The 15,402-nt window shown below is 49.0% G+C and overlaps 1 protein-coding gene across 3 annotated transcripts in view; it reads left to right on the forward strand.

The window, feature by feature from the left end:
- The window catches only part of VPS35L (VPS35 endosomal protein sorting factor like), a 145,393-nt gene extending 135,577 nt beyond the window's left edge, over window positions 1–9,816 (forward strand). For 2 of the 3 annotated variants that reach the window (XM_004057286.5, XM_031002796.3), the window contains 3 exons: window positions 518–636; window positions 8,632–8,778; window positions 9,508–9,816. In XM_004057286.5, coding sequence (XP_004057334.4) covers window positions 518–636; window positions 8,632–8,778; window positions 9,508–9,606 — 365 coding nt within the window. In that variant the 3' untranslated portion in view covers window positions 9,607–9,816. The other variant, XM_055365380.2, reaches the window with a different exon arrangement.
- The last annotated feature ends 5,586 nt before the right edge of the window (window positions 9,817–15,402 follow it).

Consider the following 15,402-nt stretch of genomic DNA (forward strand, 5'->3'; position numbering starts at 1 on the left):
TGTAATTCCAGCTACTCAAGAGGCTGAGGCAGGAGGACTGCTTGAGCCTTGAGGCGGAGGTTGCAGTGAGCCAAGATCGTGCCACTGCACTCCAGCCTGGGTGACAGAGAGAGACTCCGTCTCAAAAAAAAAAGAAAAGAAAAGAAAAGAAAAATCATCTCTTCACATACTGGTTGTGGGGGACTCTGCAATAAGGCAGTGAAAGCCCTAGCCCAGTGCCTGGCAGCTGCTGTGATGATTATTATTATTATTAATGTCACCCCCGCTCCCCGCCACGCACACATGGGCTGGAGGGGTGACTTCCACGCCACTGGCTTAGACTGTCCTGCAGGCTGGGTGTTTTCTTTGTGATTCCCAAGGCCCCAGGCCCAGTGGGAAATTTCCACCACTTCCATGTGCCCTGCCACGACTTCCTGCCATCTGCTGACATGGTGTGACATGATAATGCGGCTGCCTCTCCCTGGCCAGCACGGCCGCGGGGCTTGGGTCTGTCTCACTGTTCTTGTTTGTTCAACAGTGGACTCCAATGACAGCCTCTACGGGGGAGACTCCAAGTTCTTGGCAGAAAACAACAAGCTGTGTGAGACAGTGATGGCTCAGATCCTAGAGCATCTGAAAACCCTGGCCAAGGACGAGGTGGGTGCCCTCTGCTGTCCTCCACCCGCCTCTTGCTCTGAAAGCACAAGTTTCCAGGGTGGTTCAACGTTGGTTCATTCTAGAAAGGAAACTATGTCATGTGAGTAATGTGTTTATGTGCAAACCACTTCTCCATTGCTTTGGGGCCTTCACTCCTGGGTTTTCTCTGCCTGGACCGCGCCTCCCCCAGGGCTTCCCCTGGCTGTTCCTTCTCGTCATTCAAATCTCAGCTCAAAGGACCTCCTCAGAGAGGCCTTCCCAGACCCTGTCTCAAGGAGCCACCACCACCTGCGTGCCTCTGCCCGATTGTCCCTGTAGCGCCTGTTCAGTCACCGTCTGAAATGTTTCTGTGTTTGTCCATCCCTCAGCTCCCTGACTAGAATGTAAGCTCCATGGGAGCAGGGACCTGGTGAGTCTTTTTTTTTTTTTTTTTTTTTTTTTTGAGACAATCTCACACTATTGCCTGGGCTGGAGTGCAGTGGCATAATCTCGGCTCACTGCAACCTCCGCCTCCCGGGTTCAGGCGATTCTCCTGCCTCAGCCTCCCAAGTAGCTGGGATTACAGGTGCCCGCCACCACGCCTGGCTTATTTTTTGTATTTTTTTAGTAGAGACGGGGTTTCACTATGTTGGCCAGGCTGGTCTTGAACTCCTGACCCTGTGATCCGCCTACCTCGGCCTCCCAAAGTGCTGGGATTATAGGCGTGAGCCACTGCACCCGGCCTGGACCTGGTGAGTCTTGAAGACCTGCCTGTGTCTGAATGACAAGACAGGGACTCTGGGACCGCCGCTAACTCTCTGCACCACCCCACGTCTCATGCAGAGCCCGGCCTGTGGCAGATGCTCCATCAGCTCATGGTGAATCCGTGATAGCGTGGGATTGCTATACCTGGGCTCTTTCAGTGCCCACAGCAGCCCTGTGAGATGTAGGTGCTGTGTTTATTTCCATTGAATGGGGAGGGAAACTGAGGCTCAGAGAGGGTTATTCAGAGCCGTTGATATTTCCTCTGGCTGTGATGAAACAGCAGAGATTCTAACCCGGATTCCCAAACCTGAACTCTGCACTGCTACATTGCCCTCCTCAACCAAGGCCTTTCCACTTCACTTTTCTTTTTATTTTATTTTTTTGAGACGGAGTTTCGCTCTTGTTGCCCAGGCTGGAGTGCAATGGCACGATCTTAGCTCACTGCAACCTCCACCTCCCAGGTTCAAGTGATTCTCCTGCCTCAGCCTCCCAAGTAGCTGGGATTCAGGCGCCCGCCTCCATACCCGGCTAATTTTTGTGTTTTTAGTAGAGATGGGGTTTCACCATATTAGCCAGGCTGGTCTCGAATTCCTGAGCTCAAGTGATCCACCCGCCTTGGCCTCCCAAAGTGCTGGGATTACAGGCGTGAGCTATTGCGCCCGGCCAATATATACCCATTCTGTCCAGGGTGTTCAAGCGTGTGTTTGAGAGAGTAGGATTTTTTCTGGCCTCCAAGTTCAGGGGCACTGCCCGAAGGGCTGGCCTTAGGGTTAGTAGTTGAAAGGGCAGAGACCTACATACCCAACAGTTGCAGAAATGCTGCAGCCCTGGGGGCCCGTAGCACCTTCTGTAGGGAAGGGAGGGTATGTGACTGTGTCCTACTGACCTTGGGGTCCCCGAGCTGCAGTACCAGAACTCTGAGCAAGTTAGTGCCTGGAGGGCTCTTGGTTGTTTGTGGAAAGGGTGGCATTGGAACCCCAGTTTCTTCTTCAGGAAAATTGGTTTATCAAACCCGTGAGTATCAGACGAGGCAACTCTCCTAGAATGATCAATACCAGAGGCTGGGAAGGGTATGTGGATGTGTGTGTTGCGGGGGGGCAGGGGAGGGCAATGAAGAGAGGTTGGTTAATGGGTACAAAGATAGATACAGTTAGAAGGAACAGGCCAGGCACAATGCCTCAGACCTGTAATCCCAACATTTTGGGAGGCCCAGGTGGGAGGATTAGTTGAGCCTAGGAGTTTGCAACCAGCTTGGGTAACATAGTAAGATCCTGTCTCTATTAAAAAAAAAATTAAAAATTAGGCCAGGTATGGTGACTCACGCCTGTAATCCCAGCACTTTGGGAGGCTGAGGTGGGCGGATCACTTGAGGCCAGGAGTTCGAGACCAGCCTGGCCAACATGGCAAAATCCCACCTCTACAAAAAATACAGAAAAAATGAGTTGGGCGTGGTGGTGTGTGCCTGTAGTCCCAGCCACTCGGGAGGCTGAGGCAGAAGAATCGCTTAAACCCGGGAGGCGGAGGTTGCCGTGAGTCCAGATCATGTCACTGCACTCCAGCCTGGGCGACAGAGTGAGACTCCATCTCAGAAAAAAATTTTAAATTAGCCGGGCGTGGTGGTGAGTGCCTGTAGTCCCAGCTACTGGAGAGGCTGAGGCGGGAATTCAAGGCTGCGGCAGGAACTCGAGGCTGCAGTGAGCTGTGATCATGCCCCTGCACTCCAGCCTAGGCAACAGAGCAAGACCCTGTCTCCAAAAAAAAAGAAAAAAGGGGGAATAAAAGGGAATAAGTTCTAATGTTCAATAGCAGAGCAGAGTAACTACAGTTAACAACAGTGTATTATACATTTCAAAATAGCTATAAGACTTGAAATGTTCCATACACATAGAAATGATAAATGCTTAGGCGACAGACACCCCAAATACCCTGGCACAAGCATTGTATATTCTAGGCATGTAACAAAATACCACATGTACTTCATAAATACACACAAATATTATGTATCAATAATTTTTAAATGTTGCATATCTGAGGCTCATGAATCAAGATGAGAAAATAAAACCCTAAATACACATTGTTTTAAAAGACCTTTTACAAACATGCACAAACACTCAGCAAGGGTTCATACCTCTTCCCTTTTCTGTGTAGATGGTTTTCAGGAGAGAGCCCTTTCAGCCTACAGGAATAATGGAAGCCCATCACCTTTAGCTTGTACTAATTAGATCCCCCCATGGAAAGCTTGTCTTAGCTTTTTCCCCTGATTTCTTTTTTTTTTTTTCCAGAGACAGGGTCTTACTCTGTCATCCAGGCTGGAGTACAGTGGCACTATCTTAGCTCACTGCAGCTTCAACCTCCTGGGCTCAAGTGATCCTCCCATGGTCAGCCTCCCGAGGAGCTGGGACTACAGGCGTGTACCACCACGTCCAGCTAAGTTCTTATTTCTTACACAGCCGAGGTCTCTCTGGGTTGCCCAGGCTAGTCCTAAAATACTGAGCTTGGCCGGGCACGGTGGCTCATGCCTGTACTCCCAGCACTTTGGGAGGCTGAGACAGGCAGATCACTTGAGGTCAGAAGTTTGAGACCAGCCTGGCCAACATGGTGAAACCCCACCTCTACTAAAAATACAAAAATTAGCCGGGCGTGATGGCACGTGCCTGTAATCCCAGCTACTCGGGAGGCTGAGGCAGGAGAACTGCTTGAACCCAGGAGGGGGAGGTTGCAGTGAGCTGAGATCACGCCACTGCACTCCAGCCTGGGTGACAGAACGAGACTCTGTTTCAGAAAAAAATAAAAGACAGAGCTCAAGTGATCCGCCCACCTTGGCCTTGGGCTCCCAGAGTGCTGCGGATTCTGGGCGTGAGCCGCCGTGCCCAGCCTTCCCCTGATTTCTTGAAACCATTGGTTCTGGCTCCGCCTTCTAGTCCAGGGACCTCTTAGAACAATGATGTGTGTTTGACAAGCCACACCCACAGAAAACTTGACATGTGGTTCAAAACTACGTTTCTTCACGCCGAGGCAATAGGCTGGGTTTAATCAGAGGTGGTCACTGACAGCATAAATGATCATAGCCCAGAAGTCCCAAGCTTGCAATAAAAATAAAGCCCAGAACCATATAATTTGGAGCTATTTATATTTCACATTTATGTCTCTTTCTCTGGTGGAGAGAGGGGTTGATGGTGATAGTGATTCTGAAAGAATAGCAAAGATGGAATGTTTCTGAAGAACATTTCACGTGGCATCAATACCAGCGATGTTCACTGAAAATGTCTGTCCATATATGCACATTTATTAGAAAAACATCGGTCAGGCATGGTGGCTCATGCCTGTGATCCCAACACTTTGGGAGGCTGGGGAAGGAGGATTGCTTTATTCCAGGAGTTTGAGACCAGCCTGGGGAACATAGTAAAACCCCATCTCTAAAAAAATTTTAAAAGTTAGCCAGGCATGGTGGTGTGCACCCTGAGTAGCTGGGACTACTCAGGAGGCTGAGGTGGGAGGATCGCTTGAGCCCAGGAGTTTGAGGCTGCAGTGAGCTGTGATTGCACCACTACACTCCAACCCTGGCAGCAGAGCAAGACCCTGTCTCTAAAATAAATAAATAAATAAACACATGGTCATATGGGTGGACCAAGCTGAAACTGAACATGTTAGCCCTCTTTTATTTCTTTTTTTGAGACAGTCTTGCTCTGTTGCCCAGACTGGAGTGTAGTGGCACCATTTCAGCTGACTGCAACCTCCACCTCCCAGATTCAAGTGATTCTCCTGCCTCAGGCTTCCGAGTAGCTGGGACTACAGGCGCGTGCCACCACACCTAGCTAATTTTTTGTATTTCTAGTAGAGACGGGGCTTCACTGTTAGCCAGGATGGTCTCGATCTCCTGACCTCATGATGCACCTGCCTCAGCTTCCCAAAGTACTGGGATTACAGGCATGAGCCACCGTGCCCGGCTATCCTTTGTTTTAATGGTGCAATTTGAAGTTCAGCTCAACAGCCATATTGGAGTCCTCTGAAGTCTGGTACCCCAAGAGCATGAGGCTTGGTATCCAGGCCCATCACAGACCAGGAAGGGCCTGGGGATTTCTCCCCACCGAGTGGGGTGGGCGGCTTCCTGCTGTTGGAAAACCCTGATGCCTGCGCTGTTCTGAGAATCATATCGCAGCTCTGGTAGCAACCCCGCTTCCAAAATCATCCTCTAAGGCCACGTGAAGGTGCCAGCCTCATTTTAATCACAAGCTGTATTTTATGAAGTTGTTTGTTTGGGTGTGGTGGAGCTGGGAACCATGCCAAACCCCGAGAGCTTCCTGGAAATGACAATTCTCATAGGAAAAGCAGCTCTTTTCTATTTAAAACCTCTGTGGCGAGGGGAGGGGATCAGGCCCTGATTTGGTTCCCAAGCTACGTGTTTGTATTTTTCTCGGTGTTTGAATATATCAGCTGGCATGTGTCTCATCCCTCAGACACGTCTCCAGTGATTTCACTTTTAATGGGCTTTGGCATTTAAAACACATGCGAATTGAGCTTTTTGCTAATTGAGAAGATATGGAATGGAGAAATAGCCAATTAGGTATTGTGCTGCTTGTCTGACTTTTAAAAGTTTCTCCCACTTCAGTGAAAGGTAGTCAAAGGGCCTGTCTCCGAGGAGACTGTTAGTTAGCTCTGAAAGAGTTTTATTTTAGGCTGGTCTTCTAGATTCAGGCAGAAAGTAGGGCTCCCGTTCTCCCAGGTGTCAGACGAGGACCAGGTTAAAAGGAGAGCAGGATGGGCTCAGGTTCCCACTTGGGGCATAACTGCATTGTCTGTTAGAACAAATGAAGGCAGAGCAGGTGGTCGCCAGCCAGTTTGCGAGTCCGTGCCCAGCAGGTGCCAGCCCGCGTGCCCCGTGCCAAAGCGCTTTTCTCTTGTAGCCCGCGGGCCTGGGCGCCCACAGCACAACCTGCTCCCTGATGATTGGGCTCTTCGCCGTCGGCTCTGCTGCTTCTGTGACTGTCGCTGCTCTAGGCTGTTGCCAAGGCAGGCTCAATTTTGCCCGGAGAGGGGAGGGGAGGTGCCGAAGAGTCTTAATTACCACTCAGCCACCTTGCCCAACTGCATTTGAAGCTGTTCCTTGACTTTTTCTTTAAGACAGGGTCTTGCTCTGATGCCCAGGCTTGAGTGCGGTGAGATCATAGCTCACTGCAGCCTCAAATTCTTGCCCTCAAGTGATCCTCCAGCCTCAGCCTCCTGAGTAGCTGGGACAATAGGTGTGTGCTACCATGCTCAGCTAATTTTTTTTTTCTTTGCACTAAAAGACTTTAAATTCTCACTTGGGAAAGGACAGTAAGAAGGGGTAAATCAGTTGGCATAGCAGCTAGCAGTCACCATGTGAATTATCTGTGGAACGTTGGATGGATGGACGGTTGATAAGTTGGTTTTAGCCACCAAGAGCAGTTGAGAAAAGCAGGAAGAAATGTATTTTGGTGTAAGCCCAATCAAGCCATTCTTACTCCCTGCATACAACTGCATAGCCGAAGCTGGCTTGCAGCACTGGCAAGTCTCTCAGCCCCTTCTGACTGCGATTCCTGATAAGATGCGACCCTGAGTGTGTGGCCTGGAGAGGGCTGTGAGTACGAGCACAGGCTCTTGAGTCAGAGAGCTGGAGCTCGGACTCCACTCTGCATTGTGAGGATCCATCTGTGGTCCTTGGGCAAGTTCCTAACCTTTCAGAGCCTCAGGTGCCTCATCTGCAGAATGGGAGCATATTCATTTCCTGTTGCCACAAACTTGGCATCTTAAAGCAGTACCCATTTTTGATCTCACTGTTTGGTAGATGAGAAGTCCGTGCTGGTTGGGGCCGGTGTCTCTGTTCTGGGTTTCACAAGGCCAGAATCAAGGTCTTGCTGGCTGGGCTCTTATCAGGAGGCACTGGAAAGAATCTACTTCCTTGTTCCTTCAGGGTATTTGCAGATTGCATTTCCATGTGATCATGGACTGAGATCCTCTATCTGTTGGCCGGGCGTCCTTCTCAGCTTCTAGAAGCTGCCTGTGTTTCTCAGCTCATGGCCAGCACTGGTGGGCCAGGTTCTCCTGATGCCTTGAATCTCTGGCTTCCCTTCTTCCTCCTCTTTCCTGTTTTTCTCTTCCACTGCTTGTCTCTGATTCTGGTCGGAGAAATGCTTCTCCTTTTAAGGGCTCCAGTGATTCGAGGGCCCACTCAGGTCATCCAAGATACGCTCCCTACCTTAATTCCATCTGCAGTCTCTCCACAGCAGCACCGGGATTCATGTTTGAATAACGGGAAGGAATGTTGGGAGACACCTCTAGAATTCTATCATGGGCGGTTAGGAGTGTACCTGCCATGGAGCTGTCATGAAGGTTAAATCAGGCGAGTTGTATAAAGCACAGAGCAGAATCCCTGGCACACTCTTAAGGGCTCTTACACGTATTCACTGTCAGGGAGCGGACACGAGACTCTTGGCAGCACTGATGTTGTGCAGATGTGGGATCTGCCCTGGCCCCATGGGCTTCCTGAACAGCAGGTACCCACCTGTTGATATGGCTTTTCCAGGGGCCTTCGTTTACCTTGGGGAAGTTGTATCCTCTCTCCTGGGCCTGGTATTGCATTCTGGAGATTTTCCCTTTTGTCTTTATCATTCAAAGCTGGCGTTCAGGTTCGGTCTGCCATGACACTGTGGTTAGACTTTTTTTGGCAAGATACCTCTCACATCAGATGATTGAGCAAGAAAGGAAAGATCTGATGTCAGCGTGTAAAGGCTGGATATGGGCACCAACGACTGGGGAGCTCAGTTCGGGAGGAGATGTGTTCTGGTCTTTATTACCGGCAGCCCAGGGGCGGGAATACTGACTGCAGCTTTGGGTAGTTTGAGGACACATCTGAAAGAGGTGAGCTGAAGCCTTTCAGTTTTCAGCTGTACTTGCGTTAAAGCAAGGCTTGTCCCTGCTGGGGTACCCTTCATTCCTCGACCTCACTGACTGGTGAGTTTCTTCCATTTCATGAGTAATGACCATCTGTGGGCACAGAGCTTCGTCATCTTACTGAATCCCCGCCCTCTGCAGGGGTGACCTTACTGTCATTTACAGATGAAGAAGCTGGGACTTTGGGAGGTTCAGCAGCTTGCCCTACAGCAAATACGTGGCAGAGCTGGCACTGGAACTCAGGCATGACCTACCCCAGAGTCAGCACTGCCCACAGCATCTCTGCCGGGCACGGCCTGAGCCCCAGTGCAAGGCAGTAACCTCCCTTTTCTGTTTCAGGCCCTGAAGCGCCAGAGCTCGTTGGGCCTTTCCTTCTTTAACAGCATCTTGGCCCATGGGGACCTACGCAACAACAAGCTTAACCAGCTCTCCGTCAACCTGTGGCACCTGGCACAGAGGCACGGCTGTGCAGACACCAGGACCATGGTGAGGCGCTCGGAGGGCCCTGTGGTATAAGCCCACTGGCCAGTGCACAACCACCCTCAACACAGCATTGTGGCCTGGACATCAGACAGACAACTCCATACTGCCCTTTTAGAAAAGCACTTGGTCCATTTCTACTGGATCACTTCCTAGCAGTAAAAAGCAGAGCTGGCCAGGTGTGGCAGCTCATGCCTATAATCCCAGCACTTTGGGAGGCTGAGACAGGAGGATCGCTTGAGGCTAAGGGTTTGACACCAGCCTGGGCAACATAGTGAGACCAGGTCTCTACAAAAAATAAAAAATTAGCTGGCCATGGTGGTGCACATGTGTAGTCCCAGCTACTCGGGAGGCTGAAGAGGGAGGATGGCTTGAGCCCAGGAGTTCGAGGCTGCAGTGAGCTATGATCACACCACTGCACTCCAGCCTGGGTGACAGAGCAACACCTTGTCTCCAAAACAAAGAACAAAAGCATAGCCTTAAAAGTCTATTCCCTCTGAATAGAAACCATACATACAAAACATCAGTCATTTCTGGTCACGTCCAAATCTGATTTTTAGGGCAAGCTGCAATCCAAGAAGTTAAAGACTTTGATTTCTTCCCTCCCCTCATCCCTCAAAAAACTCACTCTTCTCTGCTAAGAAATCTAAGCTCACATAATGGCTGATTCATTAGAGCCTTGGGCTCCAAGGATAATGAACCAGAAAGGAGATGGATCGATCTTTTTCCTCATAGGTGAAAACGCTAGAATACATCAAGAAGCAAAGCAAACAACCAGACATGACTCATCTGACGGAGCTGGCCCTCAGACTCCCTCTGCAAACAAGGACCTGACCCCCGGGCCCATCCCCAGGCTCAGGGACTCTGGTGCCAAATCCAGAAAGATCTGCTCTGCTGCCCTGAACTCTTACTGCAATTTAGGTTTCTCATTTTTCTTTTCTTTTTACATATGTACAAATTGTTCTAAGCTTTGGCCTCTATCCAGGTTATTCTGACAATGAAGAAATGGGAGTTGTCAGAGCATTAAAATGCAATCTTCATTAAGAAGCAGTCTCCGTGTTGTCTTTGCACAAGTGGCCTTCGGTCTACTCAGCCCGATCTGATGGGCCTTTTTAGCAAGAGAGAAACAAGAATGCAAGTAACATCTTTCTTCTCTGGAAGGTGTTTGTTTTTTCATAGTTTAGAAATAAGGACTTTAAAAGTGGACTGCTTTTCAAAGTGCCACTGTTCCAGACCCATTCCATTCCAGACTTTGTACCTTAAAGTTAGAGCACACCCAAAGTCTGGAACTGTGTTACCTGAACCCCTATGGAGGATTTATAAAAGGCAGAAATAGCACTCCATTAACTTTTTCCTATCAAAAGGAGCTCTTGATTGGACTTAGAATCTGTGTTGGTGGATCAAAGGAGAAAGCGAGGTCAAATTTGAGATTCTCTGTGGCTTCAGTATACAGTAACTGAATAAATGTCCTGAAGGAGCATTTATGTTCATGACTGTTCATTTAATTACTTCTGACTGTCTTCCTCCAGAAGAGAAAGACCGTGTCTAAATATATTAGCCTGGTTTGTTTTGCAGCCACAATTCTAAACAGCATGTGATTCTGTCTGCTTTTCTTCCAACAGTTTGGTGGAACCTGATTCTTCTATTACGGCTGGTGAGCTTGCACCGACATTTCATTTTGAATCAGTAAAAACATTCATACTGATTGGTGATTCATCATCTCAGCCACTGCCATTGTGAAAATGCATCCACATTGTGGATTAAAAGTGCCCCAAACTATTGTGCTTCTACAAGATCCACACTGGAACTGGACATAGATTACATTTCATCTTTACTCTGAGAAATACAAGACTACAGTTGAACACTCAGTTAACCTCAGACAGTAAAAGGGGCTAAAAATTTTTTTTAAATCAATTTATTGGCTGGGCACGGTGATTCATGCCTGTAATCACAGCACTTTGGGAGGCTGAGGCAGGCAGATCACCTGAGGTCAGGAATTCGAGACCAGCCTGGCCAACGTGGTGAAACCCTGTCTCTACTAACAATACAAAAATTAGCCAGGCGTGGTGGCACACACCTGTAATCCCAGCTACTTGGGAGGCTGAGGCAGGAGAATCGCTTGAACCCAGGAGGCGGAGGTTGCAGTGAGCCGAGATTGCGTCACTGCACTCCAGCCTGGGTGACAAGAGCAAAATATCATCTCAAAAAAATTAAAGGACAGCAGACACTAATGAATGCTTCTTTCCCTCCCCTCTACTAAATAAATCATACAGAAACTCAGAAAGCATTGTGGGGTGGCTCAAATACTCCCAAGTGGCCTTTATTTCACAATTCTGTTTTTTTTCTTTTTTTGAGACAGTTTCACTCTTGTTGCCCAGGCTGGAGTACAATGGCGTGATCTCGGCTCACCCCAACCTCCGCCTCCTGAGTCTAAGCAATTCTCCTGCCTCAGCCTCCTGAGTAGCTGGGATAACAGGAGTGCGCCACCACACCCAGCTAATTTTGTATTTTTAGTAGAGATGGGGTTTCTCCATGTTGGTCAGGCTGGTCTAGAACTCCTGACCTCAGGTGATCCGCCACCTCGGCCTCCCAAAGTGCTGGGATTACAGGCGTGAGCCACCGCACCTGGCCCACAAACTTATTTTCATTAAAATTATTTTATCTACTACTTTTACTGTGTGATGCTATAAAATGAAAAACAATTGGCAAATTCACAAATTATGTTCTTCAAGTCATTTCTTCTCCTCTGAGGCTGAAAGTAGTGGGCAGCATTAGTTCCCAAGCCTAGGCCAGTGAATTCTTACCGCTCTCACATTACACCTGAACTTGGACTTTCACATAAGGTCGGGTACCCATTATATCAAAGGTACTTCTGAATCTTGTCATGTGGCCCAGGCAGAGGCTTAGATTTTGTATGTCCTTGTGTGTGCAGTTTCCCCCAGCCCTTTACTGAATCAGTAAGCTGGTCTCTGAAAACACTGGTCTATATGAGATGAAGTCTATCATTAGCAAGGATGGAGCAATAAGATGTCAGCCAGAATTGTAGAAAATAAAAATGATGGGGCCTGGGTGCGGTGGCTCACGCCTGTAATACCAACACTTTGGGAGGCTGAGGGAGGTGGATCATGAGGCCAAGAGATCGAGACCATCCTGGCCAACATGGTGAAACTCCATCTCTACTAAAAATACAAAAAAAAATTAGGTGGGTGTGGTGGTGCTCACCTGTAATCCCAGCTTCTCAGGAGGCTGAGGCAGGAGAATCGCTTGAACCCTGGAGGTGGAGGTTGCAGTGAGCTGAGATCATGCCTCTGCACTCCAGCCTGGGCGTGGAGTGAGAGTGAGACTGTCTCAAAAAAAAAAAGAGAAAGAAAGAAAAAGAAAACTATGGCAACTTCCACATGAGACTTATATTAGGTCTTCTATTGTTACTTTAACAAATTGCCACAATCGTAGCGGCTTAAAACATAATGTTGTCATCTGACGGTTCTATCGGTCTTAAGTCTGCCTGGTCTCACTGAGCTAAAATTAAGGCATCAGCAGGGCTACGCTCCTTCTGGGAGGCTCTAGGGGAGAATCTACTTCCTTGCCTTTTCCAGCTTCTAGACAGCACACACATTCCTTGGCTTCTGACCCTTCCCTTCCCATCTTCAAAACCAGCAGTGTCTAGTCAAGTCTTTCTTAAGTCTCTTTGACGCGGACTCTTTTTTGCCTTCCTCTTCCACATTTAGGGATCTTTGTGATTCCTCTGGCCCACCCAGAAACACAGGATCCTCCTGTTTTAAGGTCAGCTGATTAGCAAACTTAATTCCCTTTTGTTTCGTAACCTAACAAATACACAGGTTCTGAGGAGATGTGGTAGGAAGGGGTGTTATTCTGCCAACTTCTTTTGTGAGGACTGTGTCTATTTGGCAAATACTTTTTTTTTTTTTTGAGATGGGGTCTTGCTCTGTCACCCAGGCTGGAACACAGTGGTGCAATCATGGCTCACTGCAGCCGTGATGGAGGGTGGTGCTCAAACCAATGTTGATTTACAAAGGATGGGAGCTCAGAGTGATTCTCCCAAGACAAGACTGCCAGAGGGTGGGGTCCTGCTCATCTGAGAGATGGTGATCTGCACTGGCAGAAAGCAAAAGGACAAGATTAAGTCCATTCTGAAGACACCCAGCATTGTGGTGTCTTGGCTGCCCAACCTCCACTGGTGAGACGTGAAGTTCTTATGTATATAGAAAAGCAATAAAGCTCCCCCTGTGCAAATGGAACTCCTAAGCCAGTGGTGATGTTGAGTTAGAAAGTCACACCCTATTACAGACAGAATTTACACCAGGGGCAAGGCCTGACCATCACACCCTCATGAGAGCTACCAGTCACCAGGGCTTGGATGGGAGCAACACAGCGGACATATGATCACCTCTCCACAATCACCCAAAGGCAGTTTTTTGTTTTTTGTTTTTGAGACGGAGTCTCATTCTGTTGCCCGGCGCTAGAGTGTGCAGTGGCGCCATCCCAGCTCACTACAACCTCCACCTCCCGGGTTCAAGCGATTCTCCTGCCTCAGCCTCCTGAGTAGCCGGCATTACAAGCCCGTGACACCACACCCACCCAGCTAATTTTTGTATTTTTAGTAGAGACGGGGTTTCATCATGTTGGTCAGGCTGGTCTCGAACTCTTGACCTCGTGATCCGCCCACCTTGGCCTCTCAAAGTGCTGGGATTACAGGCGTGAGCCACCCCACCTGGCAGAGCACAACCTTTTTAACAGAGCTAAGGCAGGCCAACGTCAGGGTGACCTCTTGGCAAGATAAAAACTATGAGTAGTAAACGGCTGATTCCAGCTACTCAGGAGACTGAGGCACAAGAATCGCTTGAACCCAGGAAGCAGAGGTTACAATGAGCCAAGATCACGCCACCACACTCCAGCCTGGGCGACCGTGAGACTCCATCTCAAAAAAAAAAAAAAAAGAAAGAAATGGCTGGTTCCTGTTTACACCAGGCACATTCCTGTAGTGTTGCTCAAGGTCAGGAGGGATTTGTTTCTCCATCAAAGGAGGAGGTGCCCAGAAGGCACTCACTCAAATCCAGAACACTGCCTCTTGGGCTTTCCACGGCCTCTCCCATTATGTATCTCAAGGTTGAATCCAGGAAAGAAAGGCAGGCCAAGTTCACGTCCTGAGGGAAGTGGCCCAAGTAGGTCCTTGTAGCACATACTTGTCCAACTATTGACCTGGCCAATGCTTGCGGATCAGGGTTCAGAGCCAGGGCAACCGCCTGAAGTGCCTGCCTCACCTCTGCCCAGTGGGCAGCTGTGGACACCATGGCCTTCACCAGCATCCACTCTTCTTGACTGAAGGGAATCACCAGCCTTCCCATGACAGGGGCGGGTGCAGCTATGGGCAGATGACTCATTGCCCAGCAATGGAGGCTTCTGGAAGTTTCCTTGAGACACAAAAAGGCTTTTCTTCCTCTGGAATGTTCTAGGGTCTTGATATGCTGCCTGGAACTGTTACTGCCATCTTTGTACTAGCCTTGATGAAGCCAACACTGGCGATGATGGAGAGAATGCTTCCTTGGCGAGCTGTTGAACCAGGCCCTAATCAGGCCTTCCTGCCATGTGAGACTGAACTTTCTGGCCATCGAGGCCTGCCTGGGCTGGGATGTCTGTAGGAGGTATGTTCAGGCCAAACGATCGTGAAAATGTCCCAGTCAGAACCTGTATTTTGGGATGCAAAAAGCTGTGGAAAGAAGGTGGTCACAGATGGTCACATGCGACTTGGGCCACTGGACCTGGAGCTCTTTGAGGCTTGCTGTAGAGTCCAGGCTTGGAAACGCTGTCCCCACAGCCGATGAGGCAACTTCCCGTGTCATCTCCACACGTTCATCTCCTCCTGGCATTCAATATCCACCTACAGAAGTCACCTGGGATTCTCTTCCTTGTGATAAAAAAGAATCTCATCAGACACATCCCTGGGGCTGGGCACAGTGGCTCACACCTGTGATCCCAGCTCTGCGGGGCTGAGGCAGGAGCATGAGTTGAGTCCAGGAGTTTGGGACTAGCCTGGACAATATAGTGAGACCCCATCTCTACAAAAAATTTTAAACGCTAGCTGGTTGTTGTGGTGCACACCCACAGTCCCAGCTACTTGGGAGGCTGAGGTGGGAGGATCACTTAAGCTGGATAGGTAGTGGTTGCAATAAGCCGTGATATGCCACTACACTCCAGCCTGGGTGACAGAGTGAGACCCTATCTCAAAACACACACACACGTCCCTGGTATCTGCCATTGGTTCATTTGCGGGACTAACCACTCTTCCTAAAATGCCTTGTTCAGAATCCAGTCAAAGCACAAAAATCCTACCTCAGCACTTAGGGCCGAAGGGACACCAGTGGAAAAGGCAGGACTGGTTTAGAGGCACATTTCCCAGCAGCAGCACCTCAGTCACATGTGTTTGGTAACAACTCAGACACCTCTCTGCCTACAGCTGCTCTATGACAGGGGAAAGGAAAAGGAAGGAAAAGGAGCTTGCGATTCTCCGTTCCTCATTCACTCCACTTTTTATCAGAGATGCAGACTTGTCATAAAACTTTTTCCTCCATCTAAAGACATTTCAATCCCCAATGAGGATTCTGATGGAAA

This window comes from Gorilla gorilla, chromosome 18 (genome assembly GCF_029281585.2).
Source record: "Gorilla gorilla gorilla isolate KB3781 chromosome 18, NHGRI_mGorGor1-v2.1_pri, whole genome shotgun sequence".
Lineage (NCBI taxonomy): Eukaryota > Metazoa > Chordata > Mammalia > Primates > Hominidae > Gorilla > Gorilla gorilla.